The 25910-nt window shown below is 39.3% G+C and overlaps 1 protein-coding gene across 2 annotated transcripts in view; it reads left to right on the top strand.

Annotated features, from left to right (window-relative positions):
- ANKRD52 (ankyrin repeat domain 52) overlaps positions 1–25910 on the top strand; it is a 77225-nt gene that overhangs the window by 34405 nt on the left and 16910 nt on the right. The window contains exons 12-27 of one of the 2 annotated variants that reach the window (XM_058172820.1): positions 937–1054; positions 1942–2010; positions 2645–2785; positions 3767–3844; positions 5402–5513; positions 7745–7816; positions 8018–8219; positions 8355–8442; positions 10610–10727; positions 12130–12349; positions 14441–14528; positions 14837–14920; positions 18119–18264; positions 20005–20087; positions 22510–22592; positions 24425–24546. In XM_058172820.1, the coding sequence (XP_058028803.1) occupies positions 937–1054; positions 1942–2010; positions 2645–2785; positions 3767–3844; positions 5402–5513; positions 7745–7816; positions 8018–8219; positions 8355–8442; positions 10610–10727; positions 12130–12349; positions 14441–14528; positions 14837–14920; positions 18119–18264; positions 20005–20087; positions 22510–22592; positions 24425–24546 (1824 nt within the window). The remainder of the gene's footprint in view (positions 1–936; positions 1055–1941; positions 2011–2644; positions 2786–3766; positions 3845–5401; positions 5514–7744; positions 7817–8017; positions 8220–8354; positions 8443–10609; positions 10728–12129; positions 12350–14440; positions 14529–14836; positions 14921–18118; positions 18265–20004; positions 20088–22509; positions 22593–24424; positions 24547–25910) is intronic. The other variant, XM_058172821.1, reaches the window with a different exon arrangement.

Here is a 25910-nt window from a genome sequence, read left to right as displayed (position 1 = left end):
AGGGACTCTAACTTTGGCAAATGACCAGCAAAATCCCTAGTCAGAATTGCATCCAAATTTATAGTGTTTCGTATGATGGAAGGGGTAAGTTAGTAAGTACATAGTTAACTGCATTTATTAAAATTAATAATTAAAATTAAGTATAAATAGGCATTAAATAATATTTACTTATTTTATCCTAGCTTGATACTTTTTACAGTCCAGCATATAATTTATCATTTAAAGGCCAAATGTAATCCTCGGTGTAAAAAAAAAAAAACTAGCCTAAAGAAAGGTGGTGTTGATTTTAATCAGTGCCAAAAGAAATAGGTTAAAGTGATTTGGTTATAGCAATAGCACTTAGACTTATACACCGCTTCACAGTGCTTTTACAGACTTCTCTAAGCGGTTTACAGAGTCAGCCTATTGCCCCCAACAATTTGGGTCCTCATTTTACACACCTCGGAAGGACGGAAGTCTGAGTCAACCTTAGGTGGAGAAAATAAATGAGGATTGAATTTAAAAATAGATTGAAAGGAAGATGGAAAAAAAATCTGGTTGGATGGAATTGTTGAGATCATCATAAAAAGAGAGGTGGAAAATTTAAAGAACGCAAGACAACATATGAAACAGCCTACAAGCGGAAAGTGAGAATGGTTTACAAGGATTGAAAGTTATGGAGAGAGATCGGAAACAGGATTGGTAGAAATTAGATCATTTATATTTCCTTTTCTTATCTCCTACGTATTTTTTTTAGCTATGTTTTCCATTACATTTTTTTATCCCCAAAGGGACTAGCATAATACATACCTAGGAAGTGTGGCTTTCCTCTATATAGAAGAGGTTGATTGATAATTTCAGTAAATTCCAGAATCATAATTTCCATGGTATCTGCGACACAGTCATGGTAAATTAATCCCATTTCTCAGTCAACTTTCACTCTCTTCTGATTCTCAGGTCAGTTGTACAGCATTGTCTCCTCACTCAGCAACGAGCATGTGCTGTCTGCAGGCTTTGATATCAATACGCCAGATAACCTCGGGAGGACCTGCCTCCATGCTGCTGCTTCCGGAGGGTGAGGAATTAATTTACTGTTCATGTGGCAAGACATTCCTTGGGATAACTCTGAAAAAAAGATTCCCAATCTTATTATCTTTAGATTAGGAGAAAGAACGGTTAACTTTCAGGTAGTCCCCGATTTAACGACTGGTTGCTTAGCCACCATTCAGAATTATGATAAACCTCCCCAGCGGTATTTATGACCCAGTTTCAAAGTTCTGGCCACTGCACGCGCACACACCCAAATCATATGACCATACTTCAGCCACTTGACCACCGGCTCACATTTATTAGCTGTTTGCAGCATCTCACAGAAACATTACCAATTTTACAACATTTTCTGCAAAACCAATCTGCAGCGAACATTTGGTTCGCTTAACGACTGCTGCAAAAAAAAAAAAGGTTGTAAAATTGGGTCAGTCACATGGGTGATTATGACCATCAAATAGTATCTGTAGAAGAGCATCTGTATGCAGTTGACCACTTCTGTCCAGTTGGAGAAAAATAGTCTTGGAGAATAATCTATTCTTGGAATATTACTGTAGTCAGATGGAGACAATTCTCTGTGATCAAAGCAAATATTAGGCTAATCTTTGTTAGCATAGAGTAATATTAATTAATACAGCATTGCCTTTTGCAGAGGTAGATTGATTTTCCCATGCCACATCATCTTCCACTGTTACTGCATCATGCAGTAAAAGACTTAAGAAATAAGGCTGGCATCTTTCTCCATCCCCACCTTTCCCTTCTACACTGGACATGACTGGTACATGGAGGGTGTCTGTTGGGTTAACGTTCTGCATTTGGAACTGAGACAAATTCTCAGCCTGTTATTTCATCTGGGGGAAAAAACCCCACAATGTTATTCAGAAATATCTTCTTTACCCTTTGGCTTCTCTGCAGGAATGTTGAATGTCTTAACTTGCTGTTGAGCAGCGGAGCTGACTTGAGGAGGAGAGATAAGTTTGGAAGGTAAATATAGAACATGGTATCTTTGAGACCCTGGGTGGGAAAGAAATGTCCAAGATTAAAAAACATGTGCTGGGCCTCCTTGAGAAATGAAGTTAGAAGTTCTGTTAAAATACTACTGAGATCGAGGCGCTCGCTTGCATGTGTTTTTTTCTACCTGGCTGACCCTCAGTGCTGTGCTTTTGGGAGTTGGATAGTTGAATTTGGCACTTTTTAGTTTGCTGATGTAACTCAGTGGTAGCAGTTCTGGGATGCAAGATCTGCTTTAAAGGTGGCAGGACTGGAATTTAAAATCCCTCTCGTCTAATAGACTGAATTCTGGATCTGTTAAAATGGCATTCTTAGAACAATCTTCAAAGGTTGCTTTGAGAATAAAACACTGCAATTGTGCAGTGCTTTTTTGTACCGGAGCAGTTTTAAAAACAACGAAAAGGATTCAGACTTCTCATTCCTCCAATATATTACTTGACTAGACTTGGTCGAGTAGCTGCTTCAATCTGGGGCTGTTGTCTTCTAATCCGGATCAGTTTGCTACATGAACTTGCCATTGAGTTGATGAACTGGTGTAACCTGCTTATATGTCACATAGAAACATTATCTGATATTCCCTTTCCTGCTTTTTTTTTTTTTTATCCAGGACTCCTTTGCACTATGCAGCCGCGAATGGCAGCTATCAGTGTACGGTGACACTAGTCACTGCCGGAGCCAGTATTAATGAAGCTGACTGTAAAGGCTGCACCCCCTTACATTATGCTGCTGCTTCAGACACTTACAGGAGGTAGGAAGGAAGGAAAAAAAAGGAAAGAGTATGCCTTAGCTGAGTACAATTAGTTTCAGTTTTCTCATCAGAGAATCTTTCCATGGAATTATCTTATTTGGTTTCCTGGCACCAGAAAATAAGATTGGGGAAACAATTCAACACAAAAGCTCTTCCTAAGAAACACTGTGAATCAAGGAATCAGTGTCTACATTCTATTCTATGAGCTGTTTAGGATAAAGTAGGTCTTCAGTTTTCTATCTGTCTGAAGTATAATGCCCTTAGTCTCACTTGTTCATATGTTTAGAAATCTAAACTCTAAATCATGCTCTAAATTACTGCTGCTTAAAAATATCATAAACTTGAGGCTGTTGTGACAAGGCTTCCTGCTTTTATGATACACTGATTCAAAGAAAGATCAGCTTTGATTCTCACGGTGTTTCTTGGAGTGTATACATTACCTTAATGTCTGTAAGCCTTTCCCCTCTATTGTAAGGAAAGCAGAAGCCAATGATAAGCTTCTGCCTCATTGCCTGGGATTTAGTTTAATCTCATTTGGGTAACTGTTAATTTTTGGTGAGATTCATCTATGTGAAGTTTAATAATCCATTAAGCTGTTGTTGCCATCAGTCCTGATTTAGTATATTTTTTTTAACAAATTCTCATATGTGATTATTATAAAATAAATTTTGTAAATAGATTCTAAAATGCAGAGTTTTATTGGATAATATAGACCTGGGCATTTACGACCCATGAACCACCTCCAGCCTGCAGGCAGCCGTAATCCAGCCTGCTATGGCTTGGGTGGGGCATGGGTGCAGTGGAAGTGTTGGCAGGGCAGGGCAGAGCAGTGGCAGCAGCTGGGTGGTGGCCTTCCACAACAGTCCCAGTTTCTCACGAGTCCTCTTGGGACAATCAGTTGTCCACTAGTGGGATAAGATATTCACACATTATGTGTCTCCTGTATATTGGCTAAACTAATCTAGTTTTCTGCTCTTGCAGAGCTGAGACTCATTCAGGAAACAGCCATGACACTGATGAAGAGCCACTGAAAGAGTCACGACTGAAGGAGGCCATCTTGTGAGTAGCTCATCCGAACTCTCTTTGTTATCCCTTGAATAAACTTGGCTATCTCTTTTCTCCACATACTTTGAATGCAACACAGTTGATGTTTTAGAGAACATTCATCTTCTCGAGATTCCATTAAAGTAACTCACATTGTTCAGCATTCAGCCTGTGTTAAATAGGGATAGAAAATAAACTCTTTAGATGTTCTTTTGTTTTTCCTGCCTCAGCTTACAAAACAACTCTAAACAGATATCCTTTATTTTTTTTTATAAATGCTCGATGGGTGTGCACACACATCTCAAATTTTTCTTGAATGTGTTTTTGTTAAATGCCCAAGTATTAATTTGCTATAAAACAGGAAATCATCTGCGTTTTATATGTGGCGTGTTAACGATACAAGAGAAAACACAGAAGTTTCTTTCCTGGGAGCTTCCTATGGACTATGGCTACTTTTTTGTTGTTGTATTAAGCTGTATGTTTCCAGAGGTGGTGTTTAGCTGGTTCGGACTGGTTTGCCCTAACCAGTAGCGGAAATAGCGGGTGGACCCGCCCACCTGCCCAAGCTCTATGCTAGTGATGGCTAACCTTTTTGCCATTGCGTGCCGTGGGCGGGCGGGCGGGCGGGAGGGTGGGGGGTCACGCGCATGCCTGCCCACACCCCTGCGCATGCGCACGCAACTCTTCCCCCTTCCCGACATGCAATGGCCCTGTAGGCCCGTTTTTCTCTCTTACCTGTCTCCAGAGCCTCTCTAGAAGTCTGGGAGTCTCTGGAGGCCAGAAACGGCCTGTTTACCAACTTCCGGTTGGACAGGAAGTGACATTTTTTGCTGTCCCCAGCCTCCAGACCCTCTCTAGGAGTCTCTGGAGGCTGGGGAAAAGCAAATATGTCACTTCCTGTCCAACTGGAAGTTGGTAAATGGGCTGTTTCTGGCCTCCGGAGGGCCTGGGGAGGGATGGGAAAGGCAGTTTTCCAACCCCCAGATTCCTAGAAAGGCTCTGGAGCCAGGTAAGAGAGAAAAACAGGCCTTCCCCACCACCACCCAGGCCCTCTGGAGGCAGGAAACAGCCTGTTTCCTTACTTCTGATGGGCCCAGAAGGCCCGAAAATCAGCTGGCTGGTGCGCGCATGTGCACTGGAGCTGATCTTGCAGGCCTGCTGATATGATTACACGTGCCACCTGTGGCTTGTGTGCCATAGATTCGCCATCACGGCTCTATGCCATCCTGTTTAGGCATGTTTTTGAGGCTGGGCGCATGCGCGGAAGGCAAGCGCGCAAGCAAAGCGCATGTGCGAAAAACCAGGCGCATCTGTGGAAGGCAGGCGTGCGTGCGAACCAGGCATGCATGCACACGAAGTGAGTGTGCATGCATGGGGCAAACTGGTAGTATAAGAAACCCACCGCTGAATGTTTCCCTATTCCATGGAAGGAGCTACTGTATCTTCTTTACTGTGGTTTGTGTGAACTGGTTTTATGATTTAGTGACCGTAACCAAATCTAGATTTCCACAGAATTTTCAGAGCTTTTATATGTATCTGATGCTTGGGTTCATTGAATTGTATTTATTCCAGTTGTTTAGAGTTCTTACTGGATAATGGTGCTGACCCCTCTCTCCGAGACAAACAGGGATACACTGCTGTCCATTATGCAGCTGCCTATGGCAACCGACAGAACCTTGAGTTGGTAAGTCTCAACTAAAGCTTGGACAATTGGACTTTAAAAGTGAGGAAACTTCTGTGGACACTTGAAAGGATCATAGTTTTCTGTTGATGACTGTTATATGGTTGATTTCTTGTAGGGCATTGGGAAATGGCCAGATTAGAAACAAGACAGGTTCAGATACAGAAATTGGGTTGCTAAATAAACTCTCATGAGTTAGACAGTAATCTCCAAGACTGCAGATAGATTCCTTTTTCCCCAGTTTCCAGTTAAAGCAGCATATCTGTGTTTTAAATACAAAAATGTATACACTGCTGTGTATTTTATTGCTCTTCTTGGTCTTCATTTTAGATGTGCTTCTGCATACATTTTTCTTCTGTTATTATAGTGTTTGTATGTACATATGGTACTCTTTGTTTTTATTTGCTCCCAGCATTATAAAATTAGTAACATAATTAGTACTTCATAAGATGCATCCCCAATTGCCCCTTGTTTTTCCCCAACTGTTTATCCAACATGCCTGGAAAAAAAACCTCTGGTTTCAATTGTACACATATTTTAAAAATGTTCCAAATTAAAATATATATCTGATCTCAATAGCTTATTTTTTTAATATGTCCATCAAAAGTTTTAATATGTCCATCAAAAGTTATAAAAATTCCCTTTGAATTGATTACATTTCCAACATACTGTAAATTTGACACACCATTATACCAGTTTTAAATTTTTAAAACCATTATTTTCCCTTTTTGATCCAGAAAGAATGTTGACTCACCAAGTTGAATTCTCCTATCCTGTTACTTAGAAAATCTCTCTTTAGATACCGTGTTTCCCTGAAAAAAAAGAAAATTATATATTTTTTAATCACGAAATAAGCATATGGCCTTATTTTTGGGGAGGTGTTATTATTTTGGGGCGCATGGAGCTCCTCTTGCCATCTTTCCTGATTTCCAGCTCTGCATTTAAATATTTCCAGGGAGGGCTTATTTTCGGGGGAAGGAGGAGGCTTATTTTAACGCATGTGCTCAAAAGCCCGATTGGGCTTATTATCAGGGGTTGTCTTATTTTCGGGGAAACCGGGTATAAATTAATTACATCCAAAAGTGCTTAAGAAAGCTTGTGCAAATGTTGTGTCTGCAGAGGCTCCATCATAGCTATGAGCTAGATTAGAATCTCTCCATTCCCAAGCGTTCAGCTCACGAGTTGACCGCACAAACCTTAGTTCCTGCAGCATTCTGAAGTGGGCAATTTCATGTCTCCTTTATATCTGGAAAGACAGTGCAGGCCAGAATTCGTCCTCTAGCTGCTGATCGTTATCACAATGCTATCCCTCCCCCACCCCTGCAGGGACATCTGGTTCACCAGAGATCTTCATTTGCAAGCTCCAGGGTGGATACTTGCAATGGAAAAACACTTCCTGCAGTTTGTATATTAAGAGATTTGAAAAATATACAGGTAGTGCTCAATTTATGCCCTCAATTGAACCCAAAACTCCTGTTGCTAAGCGAGACATTTGCTAAGTGAGTTCTGCTCCATTTTATGATTTTTCTTGCCACATTTGTTAAGTGAACCAGTGCAGTTGTTAAGTTAGTACACAATTAAGTGAGACTGGCTTCCGCAATAACTTTGCTTGTCAGAATGTTGCAAAAGGTGTTCACTTGATCCTGGGACATTGCAACCGCCATAAATATATGCCAGTTGCCAAGCATCTGAATTTTGATAATCGTGGGGAATTTGCAACAGTCATAAGTGTGAAAAATGGTCACAAGTCACTTTTTTCAATGCTATTGTAACTTTGAATGGTCACTAAATGAACAGTTGCAAGTTGAGGGCTACCTGTATTTATTTTTTCCTAGGCAACAATTATTCTTGTATTATATATTAAAATGCCTTCAGAAATATAGCAAAGTAATATATTTATAATGTGCTGCTGAAGTACCTTGGGAAATGCTTTCATGATTAGGAATTAAATTTTAGGTACTTAAAAACAAGTTTATTGTTGTCAGAAGCTTTGTGCCTCGCTCCTAAATTAAAAACCTACCTCATCATTGTCTTAATACATATTATTTTAATAATAATTAAATTTTGGGGAGCACATAGTATAATTCCTAGACGAGGTGAAATGATATATACATTCTCTAGTCATTATTCACAGAGGCTCTTCCCATACGCTAAATAAATCTCAGGGGTCCCAAGAGCTAGATTGTTGAAGCGTTTGTATGATTGGAATTAGATTCCAAGCTTTTTCATTTCAGCTCCTGGAAATGTCGTTTAACTGCCTGGACGATGTGGAAAGCACCATTCCAGTCAGCCCTTTGCACTTAGCTGTAAGTCTCAACGTTATAAAACCATATTGGTACATATGGTACAGTTGGGTCAGATTTAATTACAGTAATTAGCATTTGAATGCCAATGTTACATTGGTCAGTGAGGAAAGTGGACCTAAGCTGTAGGTCTGCATCATTTACATTAAATCCCTCTTGATCTATAGCCTCCCTAAATCAGTTTGTCTGTTGATGCGCTTTCAGGCCTATAATGGTCACTGTGAAGCCCTGAAGACGCTTGCCGAAACCCTGGTGAACCTGGATGTGCGGGACCACAAAGGGCGGACGGCTTTGTATCTTGCCACGGAGAGGGGCTCTACGGAGTGCGTGGAGGTGCTCACCAGCCATGGTGCTTCTGCTCTTGTGAAGGAGAAAAAGAAGAAGTGGACACCCCTCCATGCTGCTGGTATGAGAATGGCTTATTTCCTGTGGAGATGCTCTCTTGGTTGCTCTTGGGGGCGTCCACTGGGTCTTTAAAGAAACGACAGTTATTAAGAAGCAGGAAATCCTGTTCATTATAGTCTCATTTTATTTCTTACAGCTGCCTATGGGAACACAGATTCCTTGCATCTTCTCATTGATAGTGGGGAGAGAGTCGACATCACTGATGTCATGGACATCCATGGACAGTAAGTCTCCAGCTCTGTGTGTGTGTGTGTGTGTGTGTGTGTGTGTGTGCACGCGTGTGTGTGTCTATTTATTTGGCCTATAAGTCATTCCAATGGCAAACAGGAATGGGCTTGTTTCTTACAAATTCCAGTTTACTGTACAAATCCGAAGCAGGGCTGCAGGTACTGCCAGCTGGGCTCTGAATGTGTCTAGGCAATAAAGGGCCGCAGAGCCAGCTGAACCCCAGTATAGACAAGAGAGAGATCTTATTCATTTGGGAGTGAGCTTCTACATTGAGGAGAAACACCTGAAATACATTTTCCCCTAAAGATTTGGTTTGCAGTTGGCAAGTCTTTCTAGATCCAGCATTGAATTTGGGGAGTCGAGAAGCATCAGTGAAAAGGAGAAATTTTTTTTTAAAAAAATACTTCTGCTAGTAAATTCCCTTTCTTAGAGGGGAGATAGATGGCTTTGGTGATTTATGTGCTTATGTAACTCCAGTGATTCATTATTATGATGATATGCTTTTTATGGAGCAACCCTTCAAGCTATTCAAGAAATTTCATCTGGCCCAGGATACAGAGCACAGGTAATGAGTGATGCTTCCATATTCAAACAATTTCACAATTTCCAGTAATTAATTCAAAGATTCTGCAAGGGTGGATGTTTTATGTGGTCAAAGACCAAAAAACTGATATGGCTGCCTCTTCTTATACAGCCTGCTCAACGCTCTATGATCATTCACAAGCAGCTTTTGTGCACCCTCCCATAGGGACATCAGATCTCTAGAATATATTTTTCTAACTCCATGATGGGACCCATATGTTGTGGCAAAAACTGTTAGCAGAGTTGAAGACAGAATTCTCCATTTTGCCATTTATTTATTATTAAATTTATTTGCTTAAATAAACTTACATTTGTTTATTTAGGTCTTTTAATAATAATAGTTTTAGTGAGTTTTGTTTTCTCATTATTTTAAAATGTCTTATTTTGTTGTTTTAATTGTTTTCACAAAATCTATTTTAAATTGTATTTCTTTAAGGAGCAGATGGCATACAAAATATTCTGAATAAATTAAAATATTTTCTTTTTTACTTACTTAGAAAAAATATATAAAATATAATTAGAAATAGAACATCATTAAAACCTCAAAAGTAGCTCTGTACAAACCTGGCCCCAAGCCTAACTCCAAATTGTAGAAGTTAAATCTCTGTTTTTAGAGCCTTTCAAAAAGATTCAAGAGAAGGTACAGGGTACTAAACTAAAATGTATTGGAGCACCAGAAGTGTGCTAAAAAATGGCCAAAAGGAATATTTAGCTTTCTGAAAATCTCGGGGAAGAATAAATTTCAGTGAAAATAATATGAGCAGATAATAGTCTTAAACCATGTCCCTCTGTTTGATCCACAAGGAGGTGTCCTAATGAATTCAAATATGTGCAGGTTTTTTGTTTTTTTTTAGAGTTTGGTTCGTTCTGCTAATCATCGTTTTAAAATGCAAAATCCTTTCCTTCTACTTGCTATCTATAATGAAAAAATCCTTAGGACTGAGATCCCAACTCTTTTCTGTAGACGAAGATGCACTGAAATAAGCTTTCTTTAGTGCAAAGCTACAGCTAGAAGCTTTCTCAGTATATTCCACCCAAATGGCTTTTCCATTTCTGCTACTTTTTTCTTTCTTTCTTAAAATTGGCAATAGCACCTAGAAGCTCTAACTCCTTTTGAGCTTGATTTCCTACCTGACACATTGAATAAGAATGCTCAACTTAAATTTGTGGAATTCTTACAATTTTAATGTGACTGCTAAAAATGGGAGAATAACCATAGCAATGGTATTTAATTACATTTTAATCAGAATTAAATATATGAAGTCAAATTGAGTTTAGCCCTACTGCCACTTTCTGAATTACAGTCTCTGGCATGATGTTTGCCAGTCCTCAGATATATATCTTTATTTATATGGATCGATCGATAGATTTTTTGACCCCTCAGAATTTATGAGACTAATTGTTTTGTAGAAACTTCTTGAAATTAAAGACTTTTTATTTTTGAGTTTCCCTCTTATTTTAACATCTGGGGTACTCTCAGTCCATCCTGCCCTTCATAAAGATAGGACTTATTTTCTAAATTAGGGATAAGCCAAATTAGTAAATCAATAGGTGGCTGACCTATTCTTGATTTTCTCACAGGACCCCATTGATGTTGGCAATCATGAATGGCCATGTAGATTGTGTCCATCTCTTACTAGAGAAGGGATCCACAGTGGATGCAGCAGACAGAAGAGGCAGGACTGCGCTGCACCGAGGGGTAAGTGGAGGAATAGCTCTATATTGAATTGATTGAACAAGGTCCTGAAATAGTCTTGTAGTTTTGGATGTGGAAGATTAAACATTTAAGTGTTCCACACTTCAAGCCAACTGGATCATAGTGAGTAGATCATTGTCTGTTCCTCATCTTTGAATTGTCGCACTTGCCATTGAATCCAGAGAGTGTGCTTTGAATTTGGTGTACTTTACAGGTATTGGTCACTTCCCAACCATTTGTTCTGTGACCAAAGTTACAACATTGCTGAAAAAAATAGCTTCACAGATCATTTGTAACCTTTGCAGCATACTTCAGTCGTGCAATTGCCATTATAGTCAATGCAGGTAGTCCTGTGTCTGACCTGTGGTGTTTTTTTTTCCTTTATTCCCTTCTTGCAGAGCAGAGAGATTGGAGACAAATCTCTTCTTGAAACAGATTTCAAGAGAGTAAACTTAACTATTCATTAAAAGCAGGGCAATCATACTGGCAGCAAAGAAAGGGTCAGGCAAAGGTCTATCAAAATTGCTTGCTTTTTTTTTTTTTTTTTGGCCTCCCCTTTCTCTCGCAATAAAGTGAAGCGATTGGAGCAAAAGGGATTTCAAGAGCACGAGTGGGTTGCATACGGCATCCATGGCTCCCAGCCTCAGCTGTGGCACAATCGCATTGCTTTTGATGTGTGCGAGACTGGAAGCAGGCATTCCAAAGGGCAGGGTGGTGGTGGTGGTGGTGGTGGTTAGAAGCAAACAAGAATCAAATATGTGAATCAACAAGAGTAATTTTGTCTCCTTCCTGCCAGTTGCGGTCATGTGATTTCCTACTTAGCTATTGCTTTGTTTAGTGGTGGACTTGCCAATCCCAGTTAAAGTTGTTAAGCAAGGACTGACTACCTGTATGAATACTGAAAATATATTTGTTTAAATATGCTGGAAAGGAATATTTAGGTAAAAGAAATGCTAGTTGAGCAGCATCAGTTTTAATGCGAAATAAAACTTTCTATTGTTTATAGTGTAAAATGTATTGTTATTATTACATGGTACTTGGATTACAAGACTGATTTACTTCGATCATGTCATGAGTGCAAATTCATTGGAGAAATTAATGATGCTAAGAAGGGTTAGTGAAACAAGAAGAAGGAGCAAGCAAATAGCATGCTGGCTTGATAACATCAACACTGATACAAAGATGAATTTCAAACAACTAAAAGAATCCATGCTTGACAGGGTATCATGTCCTTTAATCATACCTATAAAGTCACCAACAGTCCGATAGAACCGAATGATTAAAACAACAACTTGGAATTATTATTGAGTAAAGAGAATATTTTGAGTGCCTGCTGTGCAAGACTTATTTCAACTTGTGATAGATACTTCATTTTTTTTTCATTGCTTGCTGTTCTTTTTTGTAGGCTGTTACTGGCTGTGAAGACTGCCTTGCAGCACTGCTGGACCATGATGCCTTTGTATTGTGTCGGGATTTCAAGGGCCGGACCCCGATCCATTTTGCCTCGGTGTGTGGGCATTCTGAAATCCTGAGGACCTTGCTGCAGGCAGCGCTCTCTACTGACCCTCTGGACTCTGTAGTGGACTATAGTGGCTATTCACCAATGCACTGGGCTTCGTACAGTGGTAAGAATGTAGAGATTCATGCATATCTTCCTTTGTTATTTTCTTGTGCCAGGGAAAGGCTAAGATCTTACGGGTTCGGTTAAATCACAACTACAACACTGAACAAAGTTAATTGCTATAATATGACATGATGTTTACAGCAGAAGACTGTGATGGCTAAAACTATGGAATGTTCAACAATTTTATGTATCTGATTTACCTGAAAGGTGATTATGTCTCCAGCAGATTCAGTGGGTCAGTAGATTGTAGGACAGATCTTTCTTTCTCCAAGTCATCTGTCAAGATTCTTTAGACTGTTGTTGTTAGTTGCGAAGTCATGTCCGACCCATTGCAACCCATGGACAATGTTCCTCCAGGCCTTCCTGTCCTCTACCATGTTTTGGAGTCCATTTAAGCTCATGCCTACTGCTTCAGTGACTATCCAGCCACCTCATTCTCTCTCGTCCCTTTCTTCTTTTGCCCTCAATCTTTCCCAGCATTAGGCTCTTCTCCTTCCTTCTCATTAGGTAGCCAAAATATTTGAGTTTCATCTTCAGGACCTGGCCTTCTAAAGACCAGTCAGGGTTGATCTCCTCCAGGACTGCCAGTTTGATCGCCTTGCAGTCCAAGGGAGTCACAGGAGTCTTCTCCAGCACCAGAGTTCAAAGGCCTCAATTCTTTGGCGCTCAGCCTTTCTTACGGTCCAACTTTCACAGCCATACATTGCAACTGGGAAAACCATAGCCTTGACTATACACACTTTTGTTGGCAGGATGATGTCTCTGCTTTTTAGTACGCTGTCTAGATTTGCCATAGCTTTCCTTCCCCAGGAGCAAGCTTTAGATTATTTGTGGCAAATACCTTATGGCTGAAAAGTTCAGTTTAATTTCTTTGGATTCCCGAGTGCTGTGTGTTGTATAGGAGATTGCCAGCAGGGTTGGTGTCCACATTTTCTACAGGGGGGATTTTGGTGGGCAAAATAGGGAGTTCCAAAACTCTCCAAAGCCTTCCAAAAATCCTACTTAAAATCTGCTCTCAGGTCCAAAAGGAATTCTGTGGGTCACAAATAGCTATGGAATAGTTTATCCATTCTTGTTCTAGATTTTATCTTGTTCATACTGGCTTTAGTGGACGAAAATGGAAGACCGCCCCTCTTCAATATCCTGATCTTTTCAGCTGTTTTATTGCAGGAGAATTCAGTGGTGGTAGGTAATTGTCTTTCTGGCAAGCATATCTGCTATCACTGATTTCTCATTGTGGATCATTTGATAAACATCTCCGGAAACTCTATGGGTTCTTTGAAAACATAAAATTTTTGTGAGGGAATAGCAGTAGTTGCTTTATTATGATCAGGAGCTTTCTTTTTTGCATTAAATCATGGGATTCATGTAGTGATTGTGGTTAATTTGTATTTCCTTACTTAATTCGGGGGGAAATTCTTGCTCTGGAGTATTCTTCTGAAAGGTATCTTACCTTTTCTTTGTCAGGATTTGTATATTACGTTAAAGCAGAAATCTTACCTTAATATAGAAGGTGGGGAAAAGAAGGCATGCAGCTGACTCCCATTCTACCCTACGTGAACAAACCCAACAACACTGATTTCTCCATTTCAATGTCATTTAAATAAACTCGCCGGTATGGCTAAATGCTTGCAAAGAAGCCAGGACTCATAAATCAACTCTAAACTTCAATTAAAATCTGACTTCTAATCCTACCCGGCCATTTAGAAACACTTAATTCCGAGTTGAATGGTGTTGAAGTGTCAGATTCCTAATTATTGTAATGTTTAGGTGAAAGAAGGAACAGTGCTTCATGAAAGACTCTGTGTGTTTGCGTGCATGTTTTGCATTCAAACTTGAATTCATTAAGCCATTTTTTCCTGTTACGATACGCAAACACTGCCTTTGTTACAGATTGGCTCATTTAAATCAAGACTCAAAAAAGTGTGTCTATTAACTTCCAATTTCAGCCTGTATTAAAGCTGCCTAAACATCTGAAAGGTTTAAAAAAAACAGCTCATACATTGATTTTGCCTGTCATACCCTTGATTTTGCCTATAAAAATGCCATGGGATTAGAAGGTGATCTAATAAATTCTCTTCTCTTTTTCCAGGGCATGAAGATTGTCTTGAATTGTTACTTGAACACAATCCATTTGCATACCTAGAAGGAAACCCCTTTACTCCATTGCACTGTGCAGTGTAAGTCATGGTAGGCCCTGGAGATGAAGTGTGTGTTTGTGCAAATGCATTAGGATAAGCTATTCCAAGCAAAACAAGATGTGGATTTTGCTTTTCAAGTAGAGTTTGAAACTGTCACTCAAAACTGCATTCCTGCTTTGGATAACCCTTATGCCAGGGGTTATAGAGATAACCTATCTGTTTTGGACCTCTGAAACCCAGATTCAGTAGAGAGGTCTTGAAATGCCGTTGCACTTGTTTGTCACTCTGAAATAAATAAAATCAACCGATGCTTGTGTATTGCTTCTCACACTTTCTTTCTTCTCCAGAATTAACAACCAGGATGGCACCGCTGAGATGCTTGTTGAAACATTGGGTGCCAAGATTGTTAATAGCAGAGATGCCAAAGGAAGGTAAGTGATTGTGTTTTCCTGTTCTTGGTGAACACACAAGTTATATTACTCGGTATCATTGATCGGACCAACATTTGAAATGAGCGGTATCCCTACATCAAAGAGACTAAAGACATTCAGCAGCATGAATTTTGGTGTCTTAACTCCTAAAGTTCTTGTCTTACCTAGTGCAAATACCCAGGCTCCATGAAGTTATACGATATGAGATTCAAGACAGCTTAAATCTGTTTTTTTTATTGATTGGGTCAAGTCTTTTTTAAACAATGCTAACAGTAATAATACAAATAAGTATGCATAATCCTGATCTTCCAACTTCAACAGTACCATTCTCTTTATAATTCTTTATCACTTTTCCCATTAATTCATTTAAACATAAATAACATTTCTTTGTGCCATGTATTCATTAGTAACTTAGTAGGGGATAATAAGTTGGAAAATCAGGATTATGCATACTTATATATAATTATGTATGTATTTATTATCCCCTACTAAGTTACTAATAAACAGGACACGGTGGCTCAGGGGCTAGGACATTGAGCTTGTCGATCGAAAGGTCGGCAGCTCAGCGGTTTGAATCCCTAGTGCTGCCGTGTAACGGGGTGAGCTCCCGTTACTTGTCCCAGCTTCTGCCAACCTAGCAGTTTCGAAAGCACATAAAAATGCAAGTAGAAAAAATAGGGACCACCTTTGGTGTGAAGGTAACAGCGTTCTGTGCGCCTTTGGCGTTGAGTCATGCCGGCCACATGAACATGGAGACATCTTCGGACAGTGCTGGCTCTTCGGCTTTGAAACGGAGATGAGCACCGCCCCCTAGAGTCGGCAACAACTAGCACATATGTGCGAGGGGAACCTTTACCTTTAAGTTACTAATATTTAACATTTTGAAAATTACTCATTCCACCATAATTTCAATATCCTAAATGTCTAGGGCTATTAATAAAGCCAAATATTAACAGAATTTAATCAATGGGAATATATCTCAAAATCCCCACAATTTCTAATCCTTAAAAGTTTGTTCACAATATATTTTTGTTGTTGTTAGTTGTGAAGTCGTGTCCGACCCCATGGACAACTTTCCTCCAGGCCTTCCTATCCTCTGGAGTCCTTTGGAGTCCATTTAAGCTTCAGTGACTCCATCCAGCCACCTCCTTCTCTGTCGTCCCTTTCTTCTTTTGCCCTCAATCTTTCCCAGCATTAGGCTCTTCTCCAATGAGTCCTTCCTTCTCATTAGGTGGCCAAAGTATTTCAGTTTCATCTTCAGGATCTGGCCTTCTAAAGAGCAGTCAGGGTTGATCTCCTCTAGGATTGACTTACTTGTTTGCCTTGCAGTCCAAGGGACTCACAGGAGTCTTCTCCAGCACCAGAGTTCAAAGGCCTCAATTATTTGGCGCTCAGCCTTTCATATGGTCCAACTTTCACAGCCATACACTGCAACTGGGAAAACCATCGCCTTGATTATACACACTTTTGTTGGCAGGGTGATGTCTCTGCTTTTTAGTACACTGTCTAGCCATAGCTTTCCTTCCCAGGAGCAAGCGTCTTTTAATTTCTTGGCTGCAGTTCCCATCTGCAGTGATCTTGGAGCCTAGGAAAATAAAATCTGTCACTACCTCCATTTCTTCCCCATCTATCTGCCAGGAATTGAGAGGGCCAGATGCCATGATCTTAGTTTTCTTAATGTTGAGTTTCAAGCCAACTTTTGCACTCTCCTTCTTCACCCGCATCAAGAGGCTTTTTAGTTCCTCTTCGCTTTCTGCCATTATATTTCTGCCAGTATACTTTAACACACTATTAATATTAATATTAATAATACAATTAGATTACCTAATCCTACTTCCACCTACTAGGACAGTTGAAATCTGAATTGCCATTGTGTGTATCAAATGCTAGCCAAATGGATTTTGATCTGATATGCTCTAGCATCCTTATATGTGAGTGGCAGGATCGCTAACCTTTTGCAAGCTTGGACCTGCTCACAAAATACTGTGCCTTTACACTCCCTTAATTTACTGAACTCTCACAAGTTAGAAATCAGGCAATTATTGGGAGTCCAGCAGACATTACATTTGCCAACTGTGGCCTTGCACTTTCAAATAGTGCTAAAAAATACTATTGCTACTAATAGTTGTTCAAGGGACCTACATTCAAGTTTATGATCAGTTTCTTAACATGTGTCTGTGTGTGTATTTATTATAGGAAATACGTGTTTGCTGCAATAGCAATGTGGTAATCTATAGTAAACCAATTTATGTCCTGCCGTTTATTCTTATTCTTGTTTTCTACCTCTTTAATCAATATTCAGTTAAGTTTCATTAAAGTGTGGCAATTGAAAGTGAGTTTTAATTTGGATTTTTCTATATACTACTGGGCAAGAAATAGATACACAGAAAGTTTGCTTTCAGTGGCTACTACGCACCTTCTAAAAATAGAGTTGAGAGATCATCCAGTGAGAAACTACTGAGCTTCTAAAGAAATTGAATGATATCAAAACACATTGTAGGAATGTGTATGTGTCTTTTAAATGCCAAAATAAATAAATAAAGTATGTAGCATAAAATTTTTAAAAATGACAACAATGCTGTATAATTTACAATTATGAGAATAGAATAGAATAGAATAGAATAGAATAGAATAGAATAGAATAGAATAGAATAGAATAGAATAGAATAGAATAGAATAGAATTCTTTATTGGCCAAGTGTGATTGGACACACAAGGAATCTGTTTTTGGTGCATATGCTCTCTGTGTACATAAAAAGACAAGATACATTCGTCAAGAATCATAAGGTACAACACTTAAGGATAGTCATAGGGTACAAATAAGCAATCAAATCATACTAGGAAACAATATCAATATAAGTCATAAAGATACAAGCAACAAAGTTACAGTCATGCAGTCATAAGTGGGAGGAGATGGGTGATGGGAACGATGAAAAGACTAATAGTAATAAGTAATGCAGACTTAGTGAATAGTTTGACAATGTTGAGGAAATTATTTGTTTAGCAAAGTAATGACGTTTGGGAAAAAACTGTTCTTGTGTCTAGTTGTTCTGGTGTGCAGTGCTCTATAGCGTCGTTTTGAGGGTAGGAGTTGAAACAGTTTATGTCCAGGATGCGAGGGGTCTGTAAATATTTTCACATCTAAAAAATAGAGTTCTTTTTGAAAGCATGTCAAGTCCATCTTTCCTCTTCTTCCAAGGACCCCCCTTCACGCTGCTGCCTTTGCAGACAACATCCATGGTTTACAATTGCTTTTGCAACACCAGGCTGAGGTAGATGGAACTGACCAATTGGGGAGGACCCCTCTTATGATGGCTGCTGAAAATGGCCAGACAGCAGCAGTTGGTAAGTGGTGCATCTCCTGTATTTATGCTTTTCTCTCTCTTTTTTTTTCCAACCATACTATTATATCAGCTTAAAAGAATCCATACAAATACTAGGTTTGTATCTCTGAAGTCTTCTCTTGGTCCAGCATAGATCCGATTCTATGTGGTTCAGTTTCCTGCTAAGCTCATTTCTGATAATATATCAGAAGGTGGCAGAGGTGGTTTTTCAAGAGACATCTGAACTTTCTGGTTTCTCTTTGATGATGTTTCGCTTCTCATCCAGCTCATACTGAGCTGAAGAAGCTTCTTGGATGAGAAGCAAAACATGGTCAAAGAAAAGCCAGGAAGTTCCGTTGCCTCTTGAAAAAGCACCTTTGAGACAACCATGACCTGGAAGACTGAGAATCTCCATAGACATTTGACTAATTTGTTTTGTAAAGATGTAAATATTGTAGATATTCTGTTGGTTTGGGGAATATCTTTCTGTAGTTACTTTCAAATTACGTTTTCCTTCTTAAGTCTACTGAAGGGTGGTCTTCTTTCTGTCTATCATCATCGTAGGGAGGAATTAGGAGCTCATGTGAGCACTTCCATGAATTTTGCATGATATTTTTGTGCCTGAGATCAATTTTTTTTCTCCCATCATCCAGAAATAGCAACAACATGCTGCGTTCTTCCAGCATCTGTGACATAATATGAATAGCTACACTTTGCCTCACTCTAGACCAGGTGTCCCCAACCACCAGGCTGTGGCCCATTCAAAACCAGGTTGGGCAAACATGCATAGCTCCACTTGCACACCTGTTACTTGCGCAAATGGATCTGCACGCGTGAGTGCGCTCACCCGCTGCTTGCATGGAACCATTCCCTCCTCGTTTCCTGCCGCCAGTGCCGGTCCACAAAGCCAGAAAGATTGGCAACCGCTGCTCTAGACACAAGCCTGCTTTGACTTGCAGGGGGAAGCAGGAAGTCCATCTGAAGGGTCTCTGGTTATTTGAGTGCAGGATTCCTTCCAACCTAGAGGATGGTTAAGAAATATCTGAAACACTCTTTGCAATTTTGGAGTGACCTAATTATGCAAATCATTCGCAAACAGGTTTCAGGCATACTACCATTATGAAGGGCTATGGAGATTCTCAGTCATTCAGGTCATGGTTGTCTCAAAGACGCTTTTCAAAAGGCAGCTGGACTATGTCTTGGATGAGAAGCAAAATGTCATCTTCTTCTTCCTCAAGGGAAAAAACTAGAGTCCAGTTGCCTTTTGAAAAAGCACCTTTGAGACAACCATTATGAAACCTTCCTCCATCACATTTTGTAACATGTAAAGGTTAGAACTGAGGAATGGTTTAATGTTATTTGAGGGTGAAATGTATTGTCCCATAAAAAGATAAGAGGGAAAAAGAAATGTCACAAGCCAGTGCATTGGCTCTCTGTATCTTGAGATACAGAGTTCTACTTCAGTTCCTTTGCTTTTTGGTTGACCTTTCTGCCTTGATGCTAGAATTTTGAAATGTCTTCTCCAATATGATTCCCCTTCTGGCAAAAGACAAATTATTTCAGAAGAGGACGGTGACATCAATCTAGTGGTATAGAAGTTATCTGTCTTGATTTTTGGATTAAACTGCCCTCCTTTTTCGTTCTTCTCATTTGCCATTTTAAAGTTGGAAGTTGGCTTCTATGACTTTGGGGTGAATGGCTTATAAGAATCTTTTAAATAAATATAGGCACAAATTTTCATGTTGCATTCCACAATTTTCAGAGTTCCTGCTGTACAGAGCAAAAGCAGATCTAACTGTGCTGGATGTCAACAAGAACACAGCTCTTCACCTGGCCTGCAGTAAGGTACAATGTCCAAAAGTGGGACCTATAAAATTGATTTTTTTGTGGGGGGATCATTTTCTGTAGAATTTAATATGTAAAATTGGAAGATTATGATGAAAGTGATGCCAGATGTGATTAAATATTTCCAAACAATGAGTTTATGTAAGTTGATTTTTATGGGAAGAAGAAAAATAACCCACTAGAGTTTTTTAAACAATTGATTTTTTTAAACAATAAGATTTATTAAGAATTTACAGAGTAAAAAACAAGGCAGGTGGAGGGGGGAGGAAGGAAGGAAGATTATGAATTATAATGACTTTTTCAATTTTAATTGCAATAGTAAAAACTAATGCAAGTAAAAGAAAAGTATAAACATAGAAAGAATAAAAAATGCAAAGAGAAAAAAGAAAAGGAAAAAGTAAAGAAATAGAAGTGACTACAAACCTTCATCACAAGTGCAAACAATTTTAGTATCTTTCCATCTTCTTTTAAATCACAACAAATAATCTCTTTTTTGCCACACCCCATTTCTTTATAAACAAATCCATAAAACATTGTAATTTCAGTCATGATGTCAGCAAAAATCCATTAAGGGTTACCAAAAATAACAAATAAATAAACTTTATATTCATTTCTTTTACTTCTAACAATCTTAATATTTAATCTATTCAGATGAACTTGATTTCATTTCTTTTTTGTTTCTTTTCATGAGTTTCTTCAAAACTTTGATAAGATTCTTTTTTAAGTCCAATGTAGAAAAATTATCCAGGTTACTCTTATTTTATTGTTTGTATATCACTTTTAACTACTAAAACAACCAATCTCTTCTATATGTCCGGTATAACGTCTTTTTCTATGTCACTCTTGTAACCTGTCATTTGTAAATCCACATTCAGCTCATTCTGTTTTGTGAGGTAAAACTTATTCCTCTTCCATAATACCCTTTATACAGTCTATCCCTAGAAAAAGATATTGCTGTTGACATTGTTAATATTAACCTGACTCCACTTTTCAAAAATGCCCTTCAATATTTCCAGTGTTAGAAAATTTTGTACCATTTTGTAACTATTAGTCAAGTTTATGTGTTCTTATACTTTAATTGAAAAATTTTAGTATCCAGAATTTTAAAAGCTTACCTTACTTAAAATGTTTTTAAAACGATTTGACTTTCCTATGGAAAGAATTGTTCGTAATTTCAAATTTATCTGGAACCACTTATAACTTTCTAAAATCAGTCTTAACTAACTTTTTGCTCTTTATTTTTTTAAGTTGTTAAGTTTGTTGATTTTTTTAAAATTAAGGATTGAAGGCACACTCATCCAGTATTTTCAGACTTGTCTCTCCTAAGGTTTCTAATAGCAGAAAGGTAGTTAATAAGCAATTTCTAGATGTGATTAGAAAAGAAACTTAATGTCCTTTTAAAGCTGCCGTCCAAGGTTTCAGCAAGATCACTATTCCCTCGTTTCCCAGTGCTTAAGACCCACTAGAGGCCGTAGTCTCCTTGCAAGGAGCAACTGCTGAAGTGTTTTTGGGTGATCCCTCTTTGTGCAGAGAAATTTGAAGAATTGTTCTACTCACTGACTCTTCATTCGTTGCTGTGATTATGAGCTCTGGTTTTTTGCAAAGCCATCTATAGCAGAGGTCTTAAAGTTGCCAAGGTTGGAGACCTCTGATCTGTGTACCTTTTCTACAGAATGAATGAATATATGAATGCAGGAATTAAAAAAAAAATGAAACTACCTAAAATTATGACTTCTGATCTTTTCCGTATATAATTACAATCTTACAATCCCCACTTCTCTTAGATATTATCTTATACAAGTCTCATCACCCCCTCATTTAATTCATATTTTTAAAAAATCTTCAAACCCATAAATCATTTTGTTTCTTCTTTTAGCAAAAATTCTACATAAGTTTTCCATTCTTTCAGAAAAGTTACCCGGGAATGATTTTTATGGTTGTAATAGAATGATAACTGAAGGCCAAGAAATCTGTCCAGTGAATGGTAAATCCTTGAAAAAAAAAACTTTTGGTAATAGATGGGCAGTATTTTTGGTTTCCTGTTCTATTGCTGAACTCACACTAATAATACAGCAAATGTAATCTTCTTTTTCTCCCACTAGGAGACAGTGCAGCATAATTTCAAATAGAAACAATCCATGAGCATACAATATTTTCCAGCTCCTTTGTCATACTTTAACCCTGCTCTCCCCAAACCATTGCTTAAAGTTTAAGTTTTTCCTATTGGGTCTTACGTATTCCTGTTTCTGTTCCATGTTAATTCTGTCCTTTATGTCCAGGCTGACTTTACTGTAGCCCGTTGTGGCAAAGCACATATACTTGCATGAAAAGGCCATGATAAAAAACCCATGTCATATTCCTTACCAGAATTAAACTGCAGAGCTGAGTGCAATTTTGGACTTCTTTTATCTTTTCTTTCCAGGGTCATGAAAAGTGTGCCTTGTTGATTCTGGGGGAAACCCAAGACCTTGGCCTTATCAATGCAACAAACAGTGCTCTACAGATGTAAGTACTCACACAGCTTATGGAAATGTAGAGTTGGATTATGCCACAGAGAATTAAATGAGAATGGAGGCGCAGGGTAAATTATTTCCACTTTTGACAACTTTTCTGCATTAATAGACAAGATATGGAAAAAGGACAAAATGTTGCTATTCCTATGATTAAATGTCAGTTGTACTGTCTGTAGCAGGGATGTTGGACCCACAGCTGCAGGATGCATGTGGTCCTCCAGCATACAAGTAATCCTTGACTTGCAACCTTCATTCAGCAACTATTTGAAATTACCATGATGCTGAAAAAATGGACTTAGGACCTATGCCCAAAGTCATCCGTTGCAGCATGCACTCACACATGCGTGCGCGCACACACACACACACACACACACACACATAATCAAAGTGTAGATATTTCGTAGCACCCACTTTAAACTGCAGGGTATTTTTATCTCCCCTCCCCAAACTATTTTATTTATTCAAACTTAGTCATTGCCCATCTCACTTTTCAAATGAGTCTGGGCAGTTTACAAGTCATAAAACCATAAAAGAGAGACATTGTTAAAAGCAAAAACAGAGTGAAGAACAAAATAAGAACAGCGTTTAAAGAAAAAACAAGTTAAAAGATAAATGCCCACAAACCACCCAAAGAGCATTGTGTGTCACAGCGCTCTTTCGGTCACCATGCACAGTGGCACTCAGCAGCAGGAGGGCTGGGAGACTTTCAGCAGTCTCAGCCATCTGCTCCCATCCCCAGGCCTCTAGTTCAGCCCCTGCCCTGCTGCCGCCACTGAGAAATGCCAGCTCAGGGCCCACCTCATGAGCCTTCGCTGCCAGACACCATTCTCCAAGCTGTGCTTCCCATTCTTGCAATCCTTCAGAAACGTCCTTGCTTTTCCCATGTCTTCCAAGAACAAGAAGTGTTTTTTTTTTAATTTGCATTTATATCCCGCCTTTCTCAGAAGACTCAGGGCGGCTTACACTATGTTAGCAATAGTCTTCATCCTATTTGTATATTTATATACAAAGTCAACTTATTGCCCCCAACAATCTGGGTCCTCATTTTACCTATCTTATAAAGGATGGAAGGCTGAGTCAACCTTGGGCCTGGTGGAACTAGAACCTGCAGTAATTGCAGGCAGCTGTGTTAATAACAGACTGTCTTATCAGTCTGAGCCACAGAGCCCCAACTCATGTGTCCCATTCGTTCACATTCTCACACCATCCTCATAAACAGTAGGATGGGAATAAGTTAGAAACTTATTTACTTGTTTCCATGATTTGTGTGGCCACCCATCTTAAACAATTCTAGGTGGCTCACACCTCAATCCTTAGGCTGACAAGAGTTGCAGTAAAGCTCCATATATGTAGAGCAGGCTGAGGGCAGCTGTTACATTGAGCCCCAAAGTACACTTAGTTTTTCTGAGCCATTTTTTCCCTCACAAATTCTTCCAGTGGCAAATTTCCAGTTGCTACATGGTATATGTGCATAAAAGAGACTTAAAACAAGATGGACCGACAACATCAGCAAATACTGCAGGCCCTGTTGGCAAAAGAAAGCTCAGGACCATATAGGTTGCAAACATGCAGAAGAGGCCTTCATCCTGCAGTGGATAGACAATGGCTAAGATGATGATGATATGACGTATTTTTGAGGGCACACGAAAGTGAGCTGTGGAGAAGGTCCTGTTAGTGCAGTGGCGGTAGAATTTGAGAATCCAAGTAAATATTAAATGTTCCTCTTTGCAAAGAGAGAGCAGTGAAGTGAGATTGGGGTGCAAGAGTCCTCCTCTTGAATTTGGCCAATAGCATAACCATCCTTTCTCTTCCCACTGCACACAGGCCACTCCATATTGCAGCTCGAAACGGATTGGCCTCTGTTGTCCAGGCTCTGCTGAGCAGAGGTGCCACTGTGCTTGCTGTGGATGAAGAAGGTATGCATCATTCACATCTGGAAGCTCAAGGCAAGAGTTCGTTTAGTATGGGGAGGGGACAACAAACTTTGATGCAGTGAAGATGCTGGTCAAGGCAGGAAATCAAGAGTCCAGGCAGTTCAAATGAATACATAGGTTTATTATACGCTAAAACACTATAAGAAACTGAACTACTAACAATCAAAGCAAATTGGTGGTAGAAAAGAGTCAATAGAATTCAAGATGGACTGGACTGAGATCTCTTGTGGACATGAAGGGACTCGAGACTGATAACATGTTTGACTCCCTCCCTCAGACTCAGCCTGGTCAACTCTTGCAATGCCTATCTTAGTCTGGCTGAGGCAACTTTCCAATCTGGCACTCTGCAGATGTGTTGTAACTATCACACAAATCCCAGCCTTCACAGCCAGTGGAATTATGAGAGTTCCAGTTGTAAAGGTGGAAGTTTGGTATAATGATTCTTTGTCTCTCAAGACAGAATATAACATTGTGAACTATTGTGTAGAAGGATTCACATTCCTCAGAAATAATATTGTAGAGTTGGATTTTCCTCCAGCCCTTTGATTAAGGTGGATGGTGGGCCCCATGGTGAAATGTTTGTTTAACAAAATGTTATTTTGCTAATGCTATGTACACTTGTTATTTTTTCCAGTGGTGGAAAAAAGATAAGTGTTCTTATCTATTTTTAGTATATTATGCCTCCCAGAGTCAATATGAAGCCTGGTAGCTTTATAAAGGACCTGCATATTATAAAAATGTGGATTTATAAGAGGCATTTCTTACATACCCCACAAAAATGAAACTCAGTGACTGGTGTTAAGGACAAGAAGATTTCTGAGAAGTTAAAAATGATTTGCACAGCACTTGGTTAAACGGTGGTGTTTGTTGGCATGAGTTAGTTTGCGGATGCTCCACTTAGATTGTTTGAAAAGGGGATGAAGCAAATTCATGGCTCTCGGAGCAGGAAGTCCTGAACGAAACAGTCATGTGACATCTTACTTAATGATTACTTTGCTCAATAACCAAGATTCTGCTCCAATTGGGAGCAGAATCTTGGTTATTGAGCAAAGTAATCCTTAAGTAAGATGTCACATGACTGTTTCGCTTAGCGACTGCAGTCTGGCAGTTCAGTTGTAGCTGTTGAGCAGTCTCATTCATTAAGAGGATGGAGTCCCATGTAGGGAGTATGGAGTGCCTGGGGTGGATGGACAGAGGCTGTGCATGAAGATCTGTCCTCTTAGGAGCTGAAAATTCTACCTGCCAAAACCTAAGCAGCATTTTCAGCCTATAGGTTGGAGAGACACTTGTGTGTGATCTATGCTGGGCCTCCCACATCCCCCCTGAAGCACCCCACATTCCTTATATTACCACACTGCCTCTCCACTAAGAACCTC

This window comes from Ahaetulla prasina, chromosome 2 (assembly GCF_028640845.1).
Source record: "Ahaetulla prasina isolate Xishuangbanna chromosome 2, ASM2864084v1, whole genome shotgun sequence".
Taxonomy (NCBI): domain Eukaryota; kingdom Metazoa; phylum Chordata; class Lepidosauria; order Squamata; family Colubridae; genus Ahaetulla; species Ahaetulla prasina.
This window is presented reverse-complemented; position numbering and strand designations above follow the sequence as displayed.